At 39.5% G+C, this 15,925-nt stretch overlaps 1 protein-coding gene across 7 annotated transcripts in view; it reads right to left on the reverse strand.

Annotated features, from left to right (window-relative positions):
- Window positions 1-15,573, reverse strand: part of DLG1 (discs large MAGUK scaffold protein 1) — a 287,420-nt gene extending 271,847 nt beyond the window's left edge. For 6 of the 7 annotated variants that reach the window (XM_055407346.2, XM_055407336.2, XM_055407313.2 and 3 more), the window contains exons 1-3: window positions 14,614-15,049; window positions 14,097-14,148; window positions 13,301-13,432 (exon numbers count right to left, since the gene is read on the reverse strand). In XM_055407346.2, the coding sequence (XP_055263321.1) occupies window positions 13,301-13,432; window positions 14,097-14,115 (151 nt within the window). In that variant the 5' untranslated portion in view covers window positions 14,116-14,148; window positions 14,614-15,049. Of the gene's footprint in view, window positions 1-13,300; window positions 13,433-14,096; window positions 14,149-14,613; window positions 15,050-15,440 lie in introns of those variants that run through there. The other variant, XM_055407214.2, reaches the window with a different exon arrangement.
- Window positions 15,574-15,925: the final 352 nt, after the last annotated feature.

Below are 15,925 nucleotides of genomic sequence, written 5' to 3' on the forward strand. Positions count from 1 at the left end.
GCTGATTCATTTGAAAAGACCCTGATGTTGGGAAGGATTGAGGGAAGGAGAAGGGGATGACAGAGAATGAGATGGCTGTATGGCTTCACCGACTTGATGCATATGAGTTTGAGTGAACTCCGGGAGTTGGTGATGGACAGAGAGGCCTGGCGTGCTGTGATTTGGGAAGAGAAGGGGACGACAGAGAATGAGATGGCTCGATGGCATCACCGACTCAATGGACATGAGTTTGAGTGAACTCCGGGAGTTGGTGATGGACAGGGAGGCCTGGCGTGCTGTGATTCATGGGGTCGCAAAGAGTCGGTCACGACTAAGCGACTGAACTGAACTGAACTGTAGTGAAAGAAGCCAATATGAAAAGGCTATATGCTGTGTGATTCCATCTGGAAAACACAGAGTGATACAGAGAGTAAAAGGACCAGTGATTGCCAGGGGTTGGAGTTGAGATAGGTGAATAAGCAGAGTACAGAGGATTTTTAGGACAGTAAAACTATTCTGTATAGTGTCGTGGATATATATAAGTATCTGTCTACAATGATAGACACAGGTCATCACACATTTGTCCAAACCTACAGATCGTACAAATCTAAGAGTGAATACTAAGGTCAAACTATGGACTTTGGGTGATAATAATGTGCTCATGCAGGTTCATCAACTGTGACAAATGCACCACTCTCATGGGAGATGCCAAATGTGAGAGTCTATGCATGTGTGAGGGCAGGTACCGTCTTCTCAGCTTTGCTGTGAATCTAAAATTGCTCTAAAAAATAAAGTCTTTAAAAACTTAAAATAGATATGAGCTATCAAGTCATGAAAAGACATGGTGAAACCTTATCTTTGATAAGTAAAATGCATATTGCTACGTGAAAGAAATCAATATGAAAAAGCCCCACACTTGAGATTTTAACTATGTAACATTCTGGAAAAGGCATAACTACACAGACAATAGAAAGATAACTGGTTCCCGGGGATTTAGGAGGAGGGAGAAACAGAATAGGTGGAGCAAGAGACAACAGAAAGATCAGTGGTTCCCAAGGGTTTGGTGAGAGGGACAGAGGGATAAATATGTAGAACACAGATTTTGAGGGGAGTGAAACTATCCTGTGTGATACTGTAACAGTGAATACATTTGCCAAAGCAACAAATGTGTATGTCAAGTTTATAGGTGGAGCAAGAGACAGCAGAAAGATCAGTGGTTGCCAGGGGTTTGGGGAGAGGGACAGAGGGATAAATATGTAGAACACAGATTTTGAGGGGAGTGAAACTATCCTGTGTGATACTGTAACAGTGAATACGTCTGTCAAAGCAACAAATGTGTATGTCAAGTTTATCAATGTATTGACACAAAGAGAGAATCTTAATGTAAACTATGGACTTTAGTTAATTTAATACTGGCTTATCAACTGTAACAAATATACCACACTAATAAAAATGTCAATAATATGAGAAATGGGAGTGTGCAGAGGTAAGGATATGGAAACTGTTGCTTTCCACTCAATTTTTCTATAAACCGAAAAATGCTGAAAAGTCTAATAATTTTTTAAATGTTTAAGGGAGCATAATAAATAACAGTTCAGTTCAGTCGCATCCGACTCTTTGCGACCCCATGAATCACAGGACGCCAGGCCTCCCTGTCCATCACCAACTCCCGGAGTTCACTCAAACTCATATGCATCAAGTCGGTGATGCCATACAGCCATCTCATTCCCTGTTATCCCCTTCTCCTCCCACCCCCAACCTTTCCCAGCATCAGAGTCTTTTCCAGTGAGTCAACTCTTAGCATGAGGTGGCCAAAGTATTGCAGTTTCAGCTTTAGCATCAGTCCTTCCAATGAACACCCAGGGTTGATCTCCTTTAGAATGGACTGGTTGGATCTCCTTGCAGTATAAGGGACTCTCAAGAGTCTTCTCCAACACCACAGTTCAAAAGCATCAATTCTTCGGCGATCAGCTTTCTTCACAGTCCAACTCTCACATCTATACATGACCACGGGAAAAACCATAGCCTTGACTAGACGGACCCTGGTTGGCAAAGTAATGTCTCTGCTTTTTAATATGCTATCTAGGTTGGTCATAACTTTCCTTCCAAGGAGTAAGCGTCTTTTTATTTCCTGGCTGCAATCAGCATCTGCAGTGATTTATATTAAAAAACAAGCAATCTCATACTTCATTTCAAAATAATTTACAAATGTATTAAAATTTTAAATGTTGAGAAAAGAAGCCATGACAGAATTTGAACACAGTTAATATATCAATAACCTCAGATATGCAGATGACACCACCCTTATGGCAGAAAGTGAAGAGGAACTCAAAAGCTTCTTGATGAAAGTGAAAGAGGAGAGTGAAAAGGTTGGCTTGAAGCTCAACATTCAGAAAACAAAGATCATGGCATCTGGTCCCATCACTTCATGGGAAATAGATGGAAAAACAGTGGAAACAGTGTCAGACTTTATTTTTTTAGGCTCCAAAATCACTGCAGATGCTGATTGCAGCCATGAAATTAAAAGACGCTTGCTCCTTGGAAGGAAAGTTATGACCAACCTTGATAGTATATTAAAAAGCAGAGACATTACTTTGCCAACCATGGTCCATCTAGTCAAGGCAATGGTTTTTCCCGTGGTCATGTATGGATGTGAGAGTTGGACTGTGAAGAAAGCTGATCGCCGAAGAATCGATGCTTTTGAACTGTGGTGTTGGAGAAGACTCTTGAGAGTCCCTTATACTGCAAGGAGATCCAACCAGTCCATTCTAAAGGAGATCAATCCTGGGTGTTCATTGGAGGGACTGATGCTAAGGCTGAAACTGCAATACTTTGGCCACCTCATGCGACGAGTTGACTCACTGGAAAAGACTCTGATGCTGGGAAAGGTTGGGGGTGGGAAGAGAAGGGGACGACGGAGAATGAGATGGCTGGATGGCATCACCGACTCTGTGGACATGAGTTTGAGTGTACTCCGGGAGTTGGTGATGGACAGGGAGGCCTGGCGTGCTGTGATTCATGGGGTCGCGGAGAGTCGGACACGACTGAGCGACTGAACTGAACTGAATATTTTCATAATCTTAGGGATAAGAAAGTCTTTCTAAGCATAATACCAAGGGTAATTTTTTTAAATTACTTTAAAAACAAATGACAATGCATTAAAAACAAATGCAACTTGCAAAGGCAGGTAGCACTGACATCTCAAATGGACATTTTATACCTCTAAGGAAAAAAAATGGAAAAAAAGAGTGGTGGGGGGCACATGACATGAACAAATAAATCAAAGAAATTAACAACGATATAAGAAAATTCTTACATCGTTGGTTATTTATTCAAAAAAATATAAAATAAAACATCAAAATGACTATAGGTGTCTTCTACATATCAGAACAGAAAATACTAAAAACATAACACTTTGATGTGCTTAAGGGATAGTAAATTTGTCATTCTTTCACATACCTAAAAAATTAAATTAAAATAACATTTTTGACAGTAATTAAACAAACAAAAAATCACATCAAAAGCCTTTTTAAAGTCACATCCCCTTTACCAAGCAGTTCAATTCTAGGAACTTATCCAAAGAATATATAGAACAAAGAACATATACAAAAGCAATCTTGTCTATGATTCAAAAAATTATATATCTACACGCTCCTGGGAAATTGTTAGTATAACTACAAAAAAATCTATACAGTGCAACAGTCTTTAAACAGCATAACCCATTGATATGGAAAGGCACATAATGACAAATATTGTGGGATAAAAATAGTTAAAGTGTACAGCACAGAGAAGTCACACTGTATACACTTAAGCAAATTCAACCACAGTACCTCTTTTTCCACCAGAAATAGGTATTAGTCCAGTGCAAATGTCAGCAAATAAAAACTGAGAAGAGAGAAGACTGTTCCCTCAGGTAGTCTCCATTATCATAGCATCTCTCTATATTTCACTGTGCTGAATGTGACTCTAGAATTATGTGCTTTTAATACTAAAGGTCATTTAAACACAAGTCAACTACTTCATCTGCTGACCAACTGAAGAAATGATTTCTCTCCACCAGAGAGAAAAACAGTGGAATTGCAGTTAATGAGACACAATTCCTGAAGAATTTTTAAGGATAATTTTAATCTGATGATATTTTTCATTTTATATAACAATTTTAAGTATCAATTCCCATTGAATTGTAGAATCAATTATGCCATGTTTTATTTGGAGCTTCCCAGGTGGCTCAAGTGGTAAAGAACCTGCCTGCCAATGCAGGAGACTGGGGTTCAATTCCTGGATTGAGAAGATCCCTGGAGGAGGAAATGGCAACCCACTCCAGTATTCTTGCCTGGAGAATTCCACCAAAATCACAGGTGACAAAAGAAAGAATACTGGAATTTCCATGGACATAGGAGCCAGGTGGGCTATAGTCAGCCCATGGGGTCACAAACATGTTAGACGCAACTGAGCACCATGTTCTACACACAAAATTTATATACAGGACTTTGTTTTGCAAAATGAAAGAGTGTATATATACACAATAATAACATTCTAGCAGGATCTTTACCCTATGGAAGAAGTAGGTTATCTCTGTTGCAAGAATTTTCTTGCTTATAATATTTTATATAAAGTATATGTATCTAACCATAAATGTTTATAAATTCCACTCTGGAGGGTTAGAGAAAAGACAACTAGACAGCTAATGTACAATGAAATACAATCCAATCATTTAAGAGAGAAAAATTTTACCAGTTAATTGATTAAAAGCAAGTATAATGTTTTCGTAAACTAAAATATATAATATTCAAACCTACTCAGGCACAGATTATTCTGCTTTTGACTAAACCAACATACATTTAAAAAATCATTTTGATTCCCAAAGAGGGAAGTACATAAAATTTTGAACTATGTATTATAATTTGTTGTTTCACACACTAGAAAGATAAAAAAGGTCAAGCCAATATCCAAAATAAATTATTCCAACACTTTAAATATAACTAACAGTCATAGTATACTCCATAAAACAAGATATGTATCAAAAGGAACAAGAACTTCTCAAAGAAATGGTTGATTCTAAGGTTGGGGCAGGTTATGTACAAGATGAACCTAGAATATTTTGTTATGCCAAAAACTACGAAAGTGCTTAAAATGAGGGAATGCCATAAAGACATTACGACCAAGCTAGAGAAGCCTTATACTAGGTAAATCTGAGACAATCTGAACACCAAAATCATTAAGGATGATAATAAATGATCAACCACTGAAAGAAATATGATAGCTAGATAGGTAGGTAGATAAATGACAGAGGAATGCTCTTAATTATAGTAAAATGCCAACTGTTAACTGGAAACTATAGAAAAGTGCTGCTGTATTAAAAAAACAAAACAAAACACTACTACAATCTTTCAACTGTCATCTTCAACACAGTAAAAACTGATTCAGGCAAGCATGATCAGTGGATGCTAAGTCTAGATGGAAATGTCTCTGAAGAGCAGGGGGACTACAAGGTGTTAAAGTGTCTCCCCCATACACTGCTTATAAACTGCAAAGGGGAAAAAAGTAACTACAGACTAGAGCAATCAGACAATATCTTAACTGGGTGATTAAAATTAACATTAAATGAAGGGCAGAAGACATCATGTACCTCTGGATGTACAGAAACATAGAGAATACATAACCTGAGTTTAATCACAAGCAAATATTAGCAAACTTACAACAGGAAACTTTATATAAAAAAATAAGAGCAGGGGGAACTATATTCTTCAAATATGTTAATGTCATAAAAGACACAGGCTGTGGAAATGTGCACAGATTAAAGACTAAAGAGGAACCAGAGAGCAAACTGCCAACATCTGCTGGATCTTAGAAAATGCAAGAGAATTCCAGAAAATCATCTACTTCTGCTTCATTGATTACTTTGAAAATCTTTGACTGTGTGGATCACACAGACTGTGGAAAACTCTTCAAGAGATGGGAATACCACAACACCTTACCTGTCTCCTGAGAAACCTGTAGGCTGGTCAAAAAGCAACAGTTAGAACTGAACATGGAACAACTGACTGATTCAACATTGGGAAAGTGAAAGTGAATTTGTTCAGTCATGTGAGACCACATGGACTGTAGCCTACCAGGCTCCTCTGGCCATGGGATTTTCCAGGCAAGAGTACTGGAGTGGGTTGCCATTTCCTTCTGCAGGGGATCTTCCCAACTCAGGGATTGAACACAGGTCTCCCGCATTGCAGGCAGACGCTTTAGCAACTGAGCCACCAGGGAAGCCCCAAAATTGGGAAAGGAGTATGTCAAGGCTGTATATTGTCACCCTGCTTATTTAACATATATGCAGAGTACATCACCTGAAATGCTGGGCTGGATGAAGCACAAGCTGGAATCAAGACTGCTGGGAGAAATATCAATAACCTCAGATATGCAGACGACACTACCCTTATGGCAGAAAGCAGAGAGGAACTAAAGGACCTCTGGATGAAGGTGGAAGAGGAGACTGAAAAAGCTGGTTTAAAACTCAAACATTCAAAAAACTAGGATCATGACATCTGGTCCCATCACTTCATGGCAAACATGGGGGAAACAATGGAAACAGTGAGAGAGCTCGAAATCACTGCAGATGGTGACTGCAGCCATGAAATTAAGACGCTTGCTCCTTGGAAGAAAAGCTATGACCAACCTAGACAGCATATTAAAAAGCAGAGACATTAATTTGCCAACAAAGGTCCATCTAGTCAAAGCTATGGTTTTTCCAGTAGTCATGTATGAATGTGAGAGTTGGACCATAAAGAAGGCTGAGCATCGAAGAATTGATACTTTTGAACTGTGATGTTGGAGAAGACTCTTGAGAGTCCCCTGGACTTCAGGGAGACCAAACCAGTCAATCTTAAAGGAAATCAACCCTGAATATTCATTAGAAGGACTGATGCTGAAGTTGAAGCTCCAGTACTCTAGACAAGTGACGTGAAGAGCTGGATCATCAGAAAAGACCCTGATGCTGGGAAAGGCTGAAGGCAGGAGAAGGGGACAACAGAGGACAAGATGGTTGGATGGCATCACTGACTGAATGGACAGTGAATTTCAGCAAGCTCTGGGAGACGGTGAAGAACAGGGGACAGGAAGGACAGGGAAGCCTGGAGTGCTACAGTCCATGGGGTCAAAAAGAGATGGACAAGACACAGCAACTGAATAGCAACAATAAAGAGACTTGACAACTAAATGCAGTACTTGGATAGTATATCGGAAAAAGTATTGGAAAAGGAAATTTTTAATAGGAAAAAAAACTGTCCCTACATAGATAAAATAACTAGGGCTAGAAGAAATATTTAAAGATGCTTTTACAGCTCTGTGATTGCAAGGTTCTAAAGAGAATTCGACCAGTTTCTGCTTTTAAAGTATTGCCTCAAAGCAAGAGTGAAGAGGAACTAAAAAGGCTCTTGATGAAAGTGAAAGAGGAGAGTGAAAAGGTTGGCTTGAAGCTCAACATTCAGAAAACAAAGATCATGGCATCTGGTCCCATCACTTCTTGGGAAATAGATGGGGAAACAGTGGAAACAGTGTCAGACTTTATTTTTGGGGGCTCCAAAATCACTGCAGATGCTGACTGCAGCCATGAAATTAAAAGACGCTTACTCCTTGGAAGGAAAGTTATGACCAACCTAGATAGCATATTAAAAAGCAGAGACATTACTTTGCCAACCAAGGTCCGTCTAGTCAAGGCTATGGTTTTTCCAGTGGTCATGTATGGATGTGAGAGTTGGACTGTGAAGAAAGCCGATCGCCGAAGAATTGATGCTTTTGAACTGTGGTGTTGGAGAAGACTCTTGAGAGTCCCTTGGACTGCAAGGAGATCCAACCAGTCCATTCTAAAGGAGATCAATCCTGGGTGTTCATTGGAGGGACTGATGCTAAACCTGAAACTGCAATACTTTGGTCACCTTATGCGACGAATTGACTCACTGGAAAAGACTCTGATGCTGGGAGGGATTAGGGGCAGGAGGAGAAGGGGACGACAGAGAATGAGATGGCTGGATGGCATCACCGACTTGATGGACATGAGTTTGAGTGAACTCCGGGAGTTGGTGATGGACAGGGAGGCCTGGCGTGCTGTGATTCATGAGGTTGCATAGAGTCGGACACGACTGAGCGACTGAACTGAACTGAAGAGTAACAAATAAGTAACAACCCAATTCAACCAAAACCACCAACCAGAAAGTTAATAAAATTTTCCTCTAATTCCATAAAGTTGTAGCCAATAGTCTGATCCATATTCTGTTATAACTGTTTTCCTTCCTCAAACCTACACACACACACACACAGTTGTACCAAGTTAATGATACACTAACATATTATATTACCAAGACGAACAATAAGCAAAAAATCTAAGGAATGGTGACATTTTACCATTATAGCTGGAAGTTTGGAATACACTTTTCAAAATACATAAATTCCATCATTATAAACATTCTCCTTTAAAGTAAAAACTTTTAAAAACAATGTTTTAAAAACATTGACCCTACAGAGCAACATCTATGTTAAACATATCTGTTGTCACTGTTCTTTATCACATAATAGTATTAAACTTATGATAAAGACCACCCTAATGGTTGAAGGTGAACAAAGACTCTGGATCAGATTAGGTGAGTCCAGTTTCTGGCTCCACAACTGACCATCTGAGAATTCTTGGGAAAGCTACATAATCACCCATCTCCTCTTTTTTCTAATCTATAAAACGGTATAATCACCTCATAGGTGAATACACATCTCACAGAATTATGATGACTAAATGAGATATTTTTATCAGCACATAGAAAGTGTTTAATAAATATTAGCCATTATTACTTTTTACATTCTTAAAAATTAATCTTATTATCACATCCATTAGGATGGCTACTATCAAACAAACTGAAATTATCAAGTGTTGGCAAACTGTGGAGAAACTGGAACCCTTGTGCACTGTCGCTAGGATTATAAAAAGGTACAATTTCTATGAAAAACATTGTGGTGGTTTCTTGGAAAAATTAAAAATTTAACTATTATACGATCCTACAATGCCTCTTTCGCATGTACACTCAAAAGAACTGAAAGTAGATTTTCAAAGAGATACTTGCATACTCACACAGTCACACTGCTGACAAGCAGTCAAGAGGTAGAACAATGCCAACATCTATCTAGGGATCAATGGATAAACAAAAATCTGGCACACACATTTATACACACACACACACATTTATGCACACACATTTATGCACACACATTTATGCACACACACATATTTAGGGGGGGTGGACAACGCCACCCCCCACCACTCACTATTATTCAGCCTTAATAAGGAAGGAAATCCTATCACATGCCACAACATGAATGAACTTTGAGAATATTACGCTAAGTAAAATAAACCTGTCACAAAAAGACAAATACTTTATGATTTCCGTATATGAGGTATTCACAGTAGTCAAAATCAGAGACAGAAAGTAGAACGGTGGTTACCAAGGGCTGGAGAGAGGAAGAAAAGGGGAGCTGTTGCTTAATACATATCAAGTTTTAGTTTTGCAAGATGAAAATGTTCTGAATTGTTTCACAGCAATATGAATATACTTAACATGCTAACCAACATATTTAAAAATGGTTAAGGTGGTAGATTTTAGGGGTTTTTTTTTACAATTAAAATAAAAAAGGAGTCACACTTGAAATTCAGTATCTCCAAATTTAAATGTCCTTCACTATGTTTACAAAGGCAAGGGAAAGTTAATAAAGTAGCAGTAAACAAATTTGAAGCTAAAAATCTCAGAAATGGACAGTTTCATTGCATAATCCATCTTCATTTTGAAATATGTGCAGAATTAAAATAAAATAGTGCTTTAAAATAAGACTGCTATTTATCACAGACAAAATATACAAATCATGTGACTCAACTTACTAAAGTCTCCAAAGCCAGTCTGATCTTGAGCCCAGGATTTTCTCCTGTGCACAAGGACGGTAGGTGAGTTCTCTGGTCCCATAGGTAAACCCAGAGGTCTAGACTGGGACCAAATCTTTGAGGACTACTGAGATCCTCTCTGATCCCAGACAAACCTGAGAATGAGAGATGACCACAAACCACTATGGACCTGAACAGCTGACTGTCATCAAACCACATTCAATCTATTTTACTCACAAAATTTTCAACTAGAAGTACAGAAAATGAGACTACAAAATCAAATATAGTGTTTTCAACTTGCTCTCACCTAAATTAGGGATTAAAATTAGGTGGATTTTATTTCCCATTTATACAAAAATAATCACCAGATGTCTGGGGAATAAATTTTTTTTAAATGCACAGTTCATGGACTTTTTTAAAGCTGTAATTTAAATACTCACCTCTAAAGAAACAACTTAGCTGAAACTCAGAAGTTAATAAAATCTTTTCTACTTTCAATAATTTTTAAATCTATAAACCATCCTTCAAGGATACTACTACCAAGTCTCAGAGCAAGAACAATGATTACCATATTTCACTGAATTGAGGATATTGATACTGACACTATCAACTATAAAATGCACCATTATTTCACATGCCACTAAGAATGTAAAACCAATGCCAATATATATCCACTATAAAATTCATCCCAAATTCAGAGATGTTAAAGTTTTTAAAAATTGGTATCTTAGAACAGATATAGCGCAGTACGTACATGCTTATTCCTCTAAATAACAACAAAGTGATGGTGGTTTAGTTGCTAAGTTGTGTCCAACTCTTGCAACCCCATGGACCAGTCTGGCAGGGTCCTCTCTTCATGGGATTTCTCAGGCAAGAATATTGGAGTGGGTTGCCATCTCCTTCGCCGGGGCATCTTCCCGACCCAGGGATTGAACCCATGTCTCCTTCATTGCAGGTGGATTCTTTACTGTTGAGCCACCAAGGAAGCCCTCAAGGTACCAGAAACCTAACCTTAATAATATATCAACTACGAGGTGGGGGGATCCCATAACAACTTAGGTCCTTGCACAAAGTTGTTTTAAATGCATGAAAACAGTGGATACAAACTACCAATTCAAGAATCACTCAATAAATAACTGTTGTAGACTGCAAGTCCAAGTAGTAACTAAGTAATTCACTATAGCCTAAGGAAATGACTTCCAAACTCAAGTCAAAGACCTAAGCACCATATGATTTTCAACAATTAGTGGTCAAGACCCTATGTCTCCTTTAATTCAATGATTCACAAGTATAACCTCAGAAGATGAAGTACTACCTACTAAAGCAAAAAACAATTAACAGAATTTTTCCGTACATACTATGAACACAATGGACTCTAGTTTAACTTAGGGTAATTTACAGGTTTAAAAAACTATCACACTGTTTCAGAAACAATGGCACAGATGCAAAGCAAAGAAAATCTTACTGACCTAAAATTTTTCAAAAATTAATTAAGCCAACTTAAGCATTTACTAAAAACTGCATTTATTAACTTAGTAGTGTCAACAATCAACAATTCATTCAATTACAGTATAGAAACACAAAAAACCCTCTACTAAATTTACTTGTTTCAAAATTCCTAAAATGTATTACTTTCCTTACACCAAAGTCTGATATATTCTATACAACCTTAAAATATAAGTAAACCTAAACAGCAAAGCTTAAATTCACAACCAATAAAATTACACAGGACAAAGAAGACTGACAAGTATAAGTTACAATTAGAAAACTAACTCTACCAGAATTCAGTTATGCATAAGAATAAACACATTCAAAATTGGGGAGGCAGAATATATTAAAAAAAAAAATCCCCATCAACATTGCAAATCTACTTCTCATCTCAATCTAAGTGTTGGTTCTGGTTGACTACTTCACTAATCATTTAATTTCCTTAAGTCATGGACTCCACACAGAGGACTCCATCTATCTATGAATTACATGTAAAATAAGACATACAAGTTATACTACTTTTTCCTAAACAGTGAGCCTACTAAATAAAACATTCCTAGGTTTAATGGTGATTTAGAAGGTAACTAAAAATGATTTTCCCTTCCTTTGTTGTTTTTTCAGAGGAATCCAATTTGATCCATTTGGACCTTAAACCTCAGAACTTAGAAATTCAAACATAATAAATGTCCATCTGTTTAAACAAAATAAGCAAAATACTGGTCATTTTTAAACATGGGTGACAGACATATAGTTCATTATACTGTTCTCTCTGTTGTTGTGTATGCTTTCAAAAGTTTATAATAATGCTAAATTATATGTAAGTGTACTGAGTGATATTCTTTAATGTTTTCTTTAATTCTAAAACTAATTTAGTAGAGTATCAATTTACCAATAAGCTATTTGATAGAATATATTAACTTGAAAGTAGGATAGGATAGGATACATTAACCTCAAATCACATCAAAAGTTACTCCATCAATACATAGATACAAGGTTGTCACTACTAAGGAAAAAAAATACAATGCAATGAAATGTCTTATTTTAATATGTTATATAGTCAATGATGAATAAAAATGCATTTATTATTAGAATCGAAAGGGAAAATTTTTCTAGTTCAGTGGTTTGTAAACTTCAAGGTACCTAGAGAAGAGGGTCAGAACAGATCATCTTGTTTCATACACCAGGAATTGTGTACAAAATATAAGACTTTGCTTTAAAAAATAATCTAGCTACTTTTTAGGAAAAAGGTTAAAAGCCACTGTTTCACTACACCCACATGCTACAGCTAATGCAGTGACCTAGAAAAGATTGTATGATTTATACCATCTCATTCAATCAATAGCACTGTCAGGAGTAGAACTCAGCACCCTTGTTCAGTTCTCCTCTAAAACAATGAACCACATCAAATTTAAGTTACAGTTAAGAATAAAATTCTGGTTCAATATTCTTGTCTGTAAAATAAGATTAGACCAAGATTATCTGTAAGATCATTTTTCAAGTCTAAAACTCTAACTCTACAAATGCCAAGTTTAAACAGAGGTCTATATTAAGAGAATGAATGTTCTTAAACACAGAACTCTTCAAACATTTTCAGAGATTCCAGGGAAATAACAAAATCAACACAGAAACAAGCTAACAGTTATTCAGTCATTACTTTTTGCAACCTCTTCATTTTTTAAAGCTAGGATATTACACTTTGCTATCAAAGACCGCTGAAATAATACTGAAAGGTTTTTGGTTGTTAGATATTTTTGGAAAAGATATTGGTCTAAGTACCAAAATACACAATTCACTGGATGTGAAGTAACTGCATGCCTCACAGATAACCAAGTATATATCACTCTCTTAAGTTTAAAATAAGTGAATTCAGAGAAGCATTAAGCCCAGCTGACACATAATGGTCACAAATAAAGTTTTAATTCCCACCTATTAAAGCCTGAAAGAGGTTGCTCTGGAATATGTTAATAACCCGTTCTATGGAACTTCTGAGCTGTCTGTCTTCTGTTTGGCTTAGTTTCGAACGATAATCTTCCAAAAGGTGCAGTGCTCTCTGGGTATCTGAAAAGAAAAAAAAAAGTTTGATTAAAATTATATATTTACAAGGAAGTACTACAAACTATCTATGCAGCAAATGACTCTGACAGACACCTAAACAATTATCCAAACCTCCAAGTCAATCCATGCTACTATGTTCTTGTACACATAAATAGTCCTTAGAAATGATCCAAAAAAATGTTCATTATGTCACAATAAAACAAAGTGAGTAGTTTGTAACCAATGTGTTCTAGTGATCATTTAACCACTGTTAGTAACATAGTTTCAGTTGATCTGATATACAAACCCCGATTACTACAATCTGTTATTATAATTCAAACATTCTTTCAAAACTAGTAGTTCTTGGCCAGTATTCCACATTCGTTCACGAAAGGGTTTACTAAGAATGATAAAATGAAATATTAAAACGCCAACACAAACTTCTTAAAAAGACATTTCAGAGGGAAAAAAAGTTAATTGCCTCTCCAGTCACTAGAGAGATGTCAAGGGAAAAAAGTTTGACAAACATTTACGTGTTTCCATCGTCTGAATGATTGAGGCTTAGATTCCCTAAGTAGTAAGGCTAAGGCTGTGCTGTCTCATCAGTTACACAAACATCTGTTAAACAGCAAGCACAAAACAGAAAAAAGCAAGGGATACCCACAAGAGTTCCGAAGTAAACTCTCACCTTGCTTCCGGACCGGCATTTTTCTCCAGAATCAGGAAGAGAGCACACACACCTTAAAACACAAAACAGAAAGGAAACAGAACTGAATTTAGAAAAGAACAGAATCGAGGTTAAACTAGCATTTACCCCTAACTCTCAAATCGAAAAACTCCTAGCCCTATTTGAAAAGTCCACCTAGCAAAGTTTTCCCAAGTGAAAGAAGAAAGAGCCTCAAAACCCAGCAGTGTCAATCTAGAAAGCTTTCACCTAGGTTGGGTTCCCCCGCAAATTAAGAGCAGACAGAAGCAAGCTGCCAAACTCTCCTAGAAAGCTGCCCCCCTTCTCCAAAGGGCGCTTAATGCTAGACGTGGGGCCACCCCTCCCCCGGCATAAGAAGGCAGACCCCCCACCTGCTACTGGGGGGTGAAGACGCGCTCCGACCCTTGGCCCCTAAACCAGCAGAGACTGTAAAGCACTCGGAGAAGGGACCAACAGGATTGATCACCCCGCCCTGCTCGGGCCCCCTCCTCTCGCTTGCCTGATTCCTTGTGGGCTTCCTCCGAGCTACTCCAGCGAGGGCCGGACAGGACAGCGGCCGCTCTCCGACGCCCTCGCGCCCCACATGCACACCTCCGCGGGCCCCCACACCTGCGGCGCCGCCACAAAGTTCCTGCGAGCGGCGTGCGCTCGGAGCTGGGGTGCGCCGCGGGCCGTCTCCCCCGCCCTGCCCCGCTCCACGTCCCCCCGCCCCACCCGGGGCTCGCGGAGCTGTGCAGAGGGGGCTGAGGGAACGGGGGAGGAGCTCCCCTCGGCGGCTGCACCCCGTCGCCTCCTCCTCCGCCTCAGCCGCCGGCGCCTCCTCACGCGCCGGTGCCCGCTCGCCCGCTCGCCCTCTCAGCTCTTAGCCGCCACACCCCCGGAACCTCGCCTCCTTCCGCGCCCCCAACCGCTCTCCCCCTAAACTTTCCGCCAAGATGGCGGCCCTTGATCTGGATTGCCGCGCCCCCACGTGACCGCGTTCCCAGCGCTCTCAGCCAATGGGAAGTGAGGAGGCGGCTCGCGCCGAGCCCCGGGCTCTCAGCGCTGCTACCTTTGGGTTCGGAGAGGGAGGAGGGCCAGGAGGGGGCTGGGGACGGCAGCAGGGGTCCTGAGGAACGTGGGAGTGAACCTCCGTGCGTAAAGGCGCGGCCACCGAAGTGGTTCTGAGAACAAAGGAGTTGACGCACAGACTCTACAGGTGGGCCAGGGCGCCCTGAAGAGCCCGCCTTTACCTCGTCCTAGCCCACCGGTGTGTCCCGCGGTTCTGAGCGCTTGGCGCGCCCGGCGAGCAAGAGTGACAGTGTCGGAAGAGAAATGTGACCTCACCTACACCGGATCCAGGACACACATTCCGAGACACCCTTGAACCTCACTAAACGCGTGTCGTTTCCAGCTCAGCCGGAGAGACATCCACCCCGGGGGTGGATCCCCAACCTGGAAAAGCATTCTCTGGGAGGTGTCGACTGCGCCACCCACGATAGGGGGCGGGAAAGGGCGGGGCCTGGGAGGGGGAAAAGGGAGGCGTTTGCGAGGGGGAGGGGTGCGGTCTCTGCATTCTTACACTTGGTGCTAATTCTTTAAAAGTTACTGTTAGCCCCTCAGTAAAAGTTTTGGAGGAATTGAATTAAAGAAGGGTAGGTAAAATATGGAGATTAGTTAATCTGATAAGAGGTTGAGGGTTTTACCAGATAATTTTTTAAATCTAAGTGATTAATTCCAAGTATGAATGCATTTAAGGAATGGAATAGAAAATTGGTTCGTTCGTTTTCTCATTCATTCTCCCTTGCCTGCAACTCCCGCCAAGTCAACAG

This window comes from Moschus berezovskii, chromosome 1, assembly GCF_049115385.1.
Source record: "Moschus berezovskii isolate FMDL1 chromosome 1, NW_MosBer_1.0, whole genome shotgun sequence".
In the NCBI taxonomy this organism is placed as follows: domain Eukaryota; kingdom Metazoa; phylum Chordata; class Mammalia; order Artiodactyla; family Moschidae; genus Moschus; species Moschus berezovskii.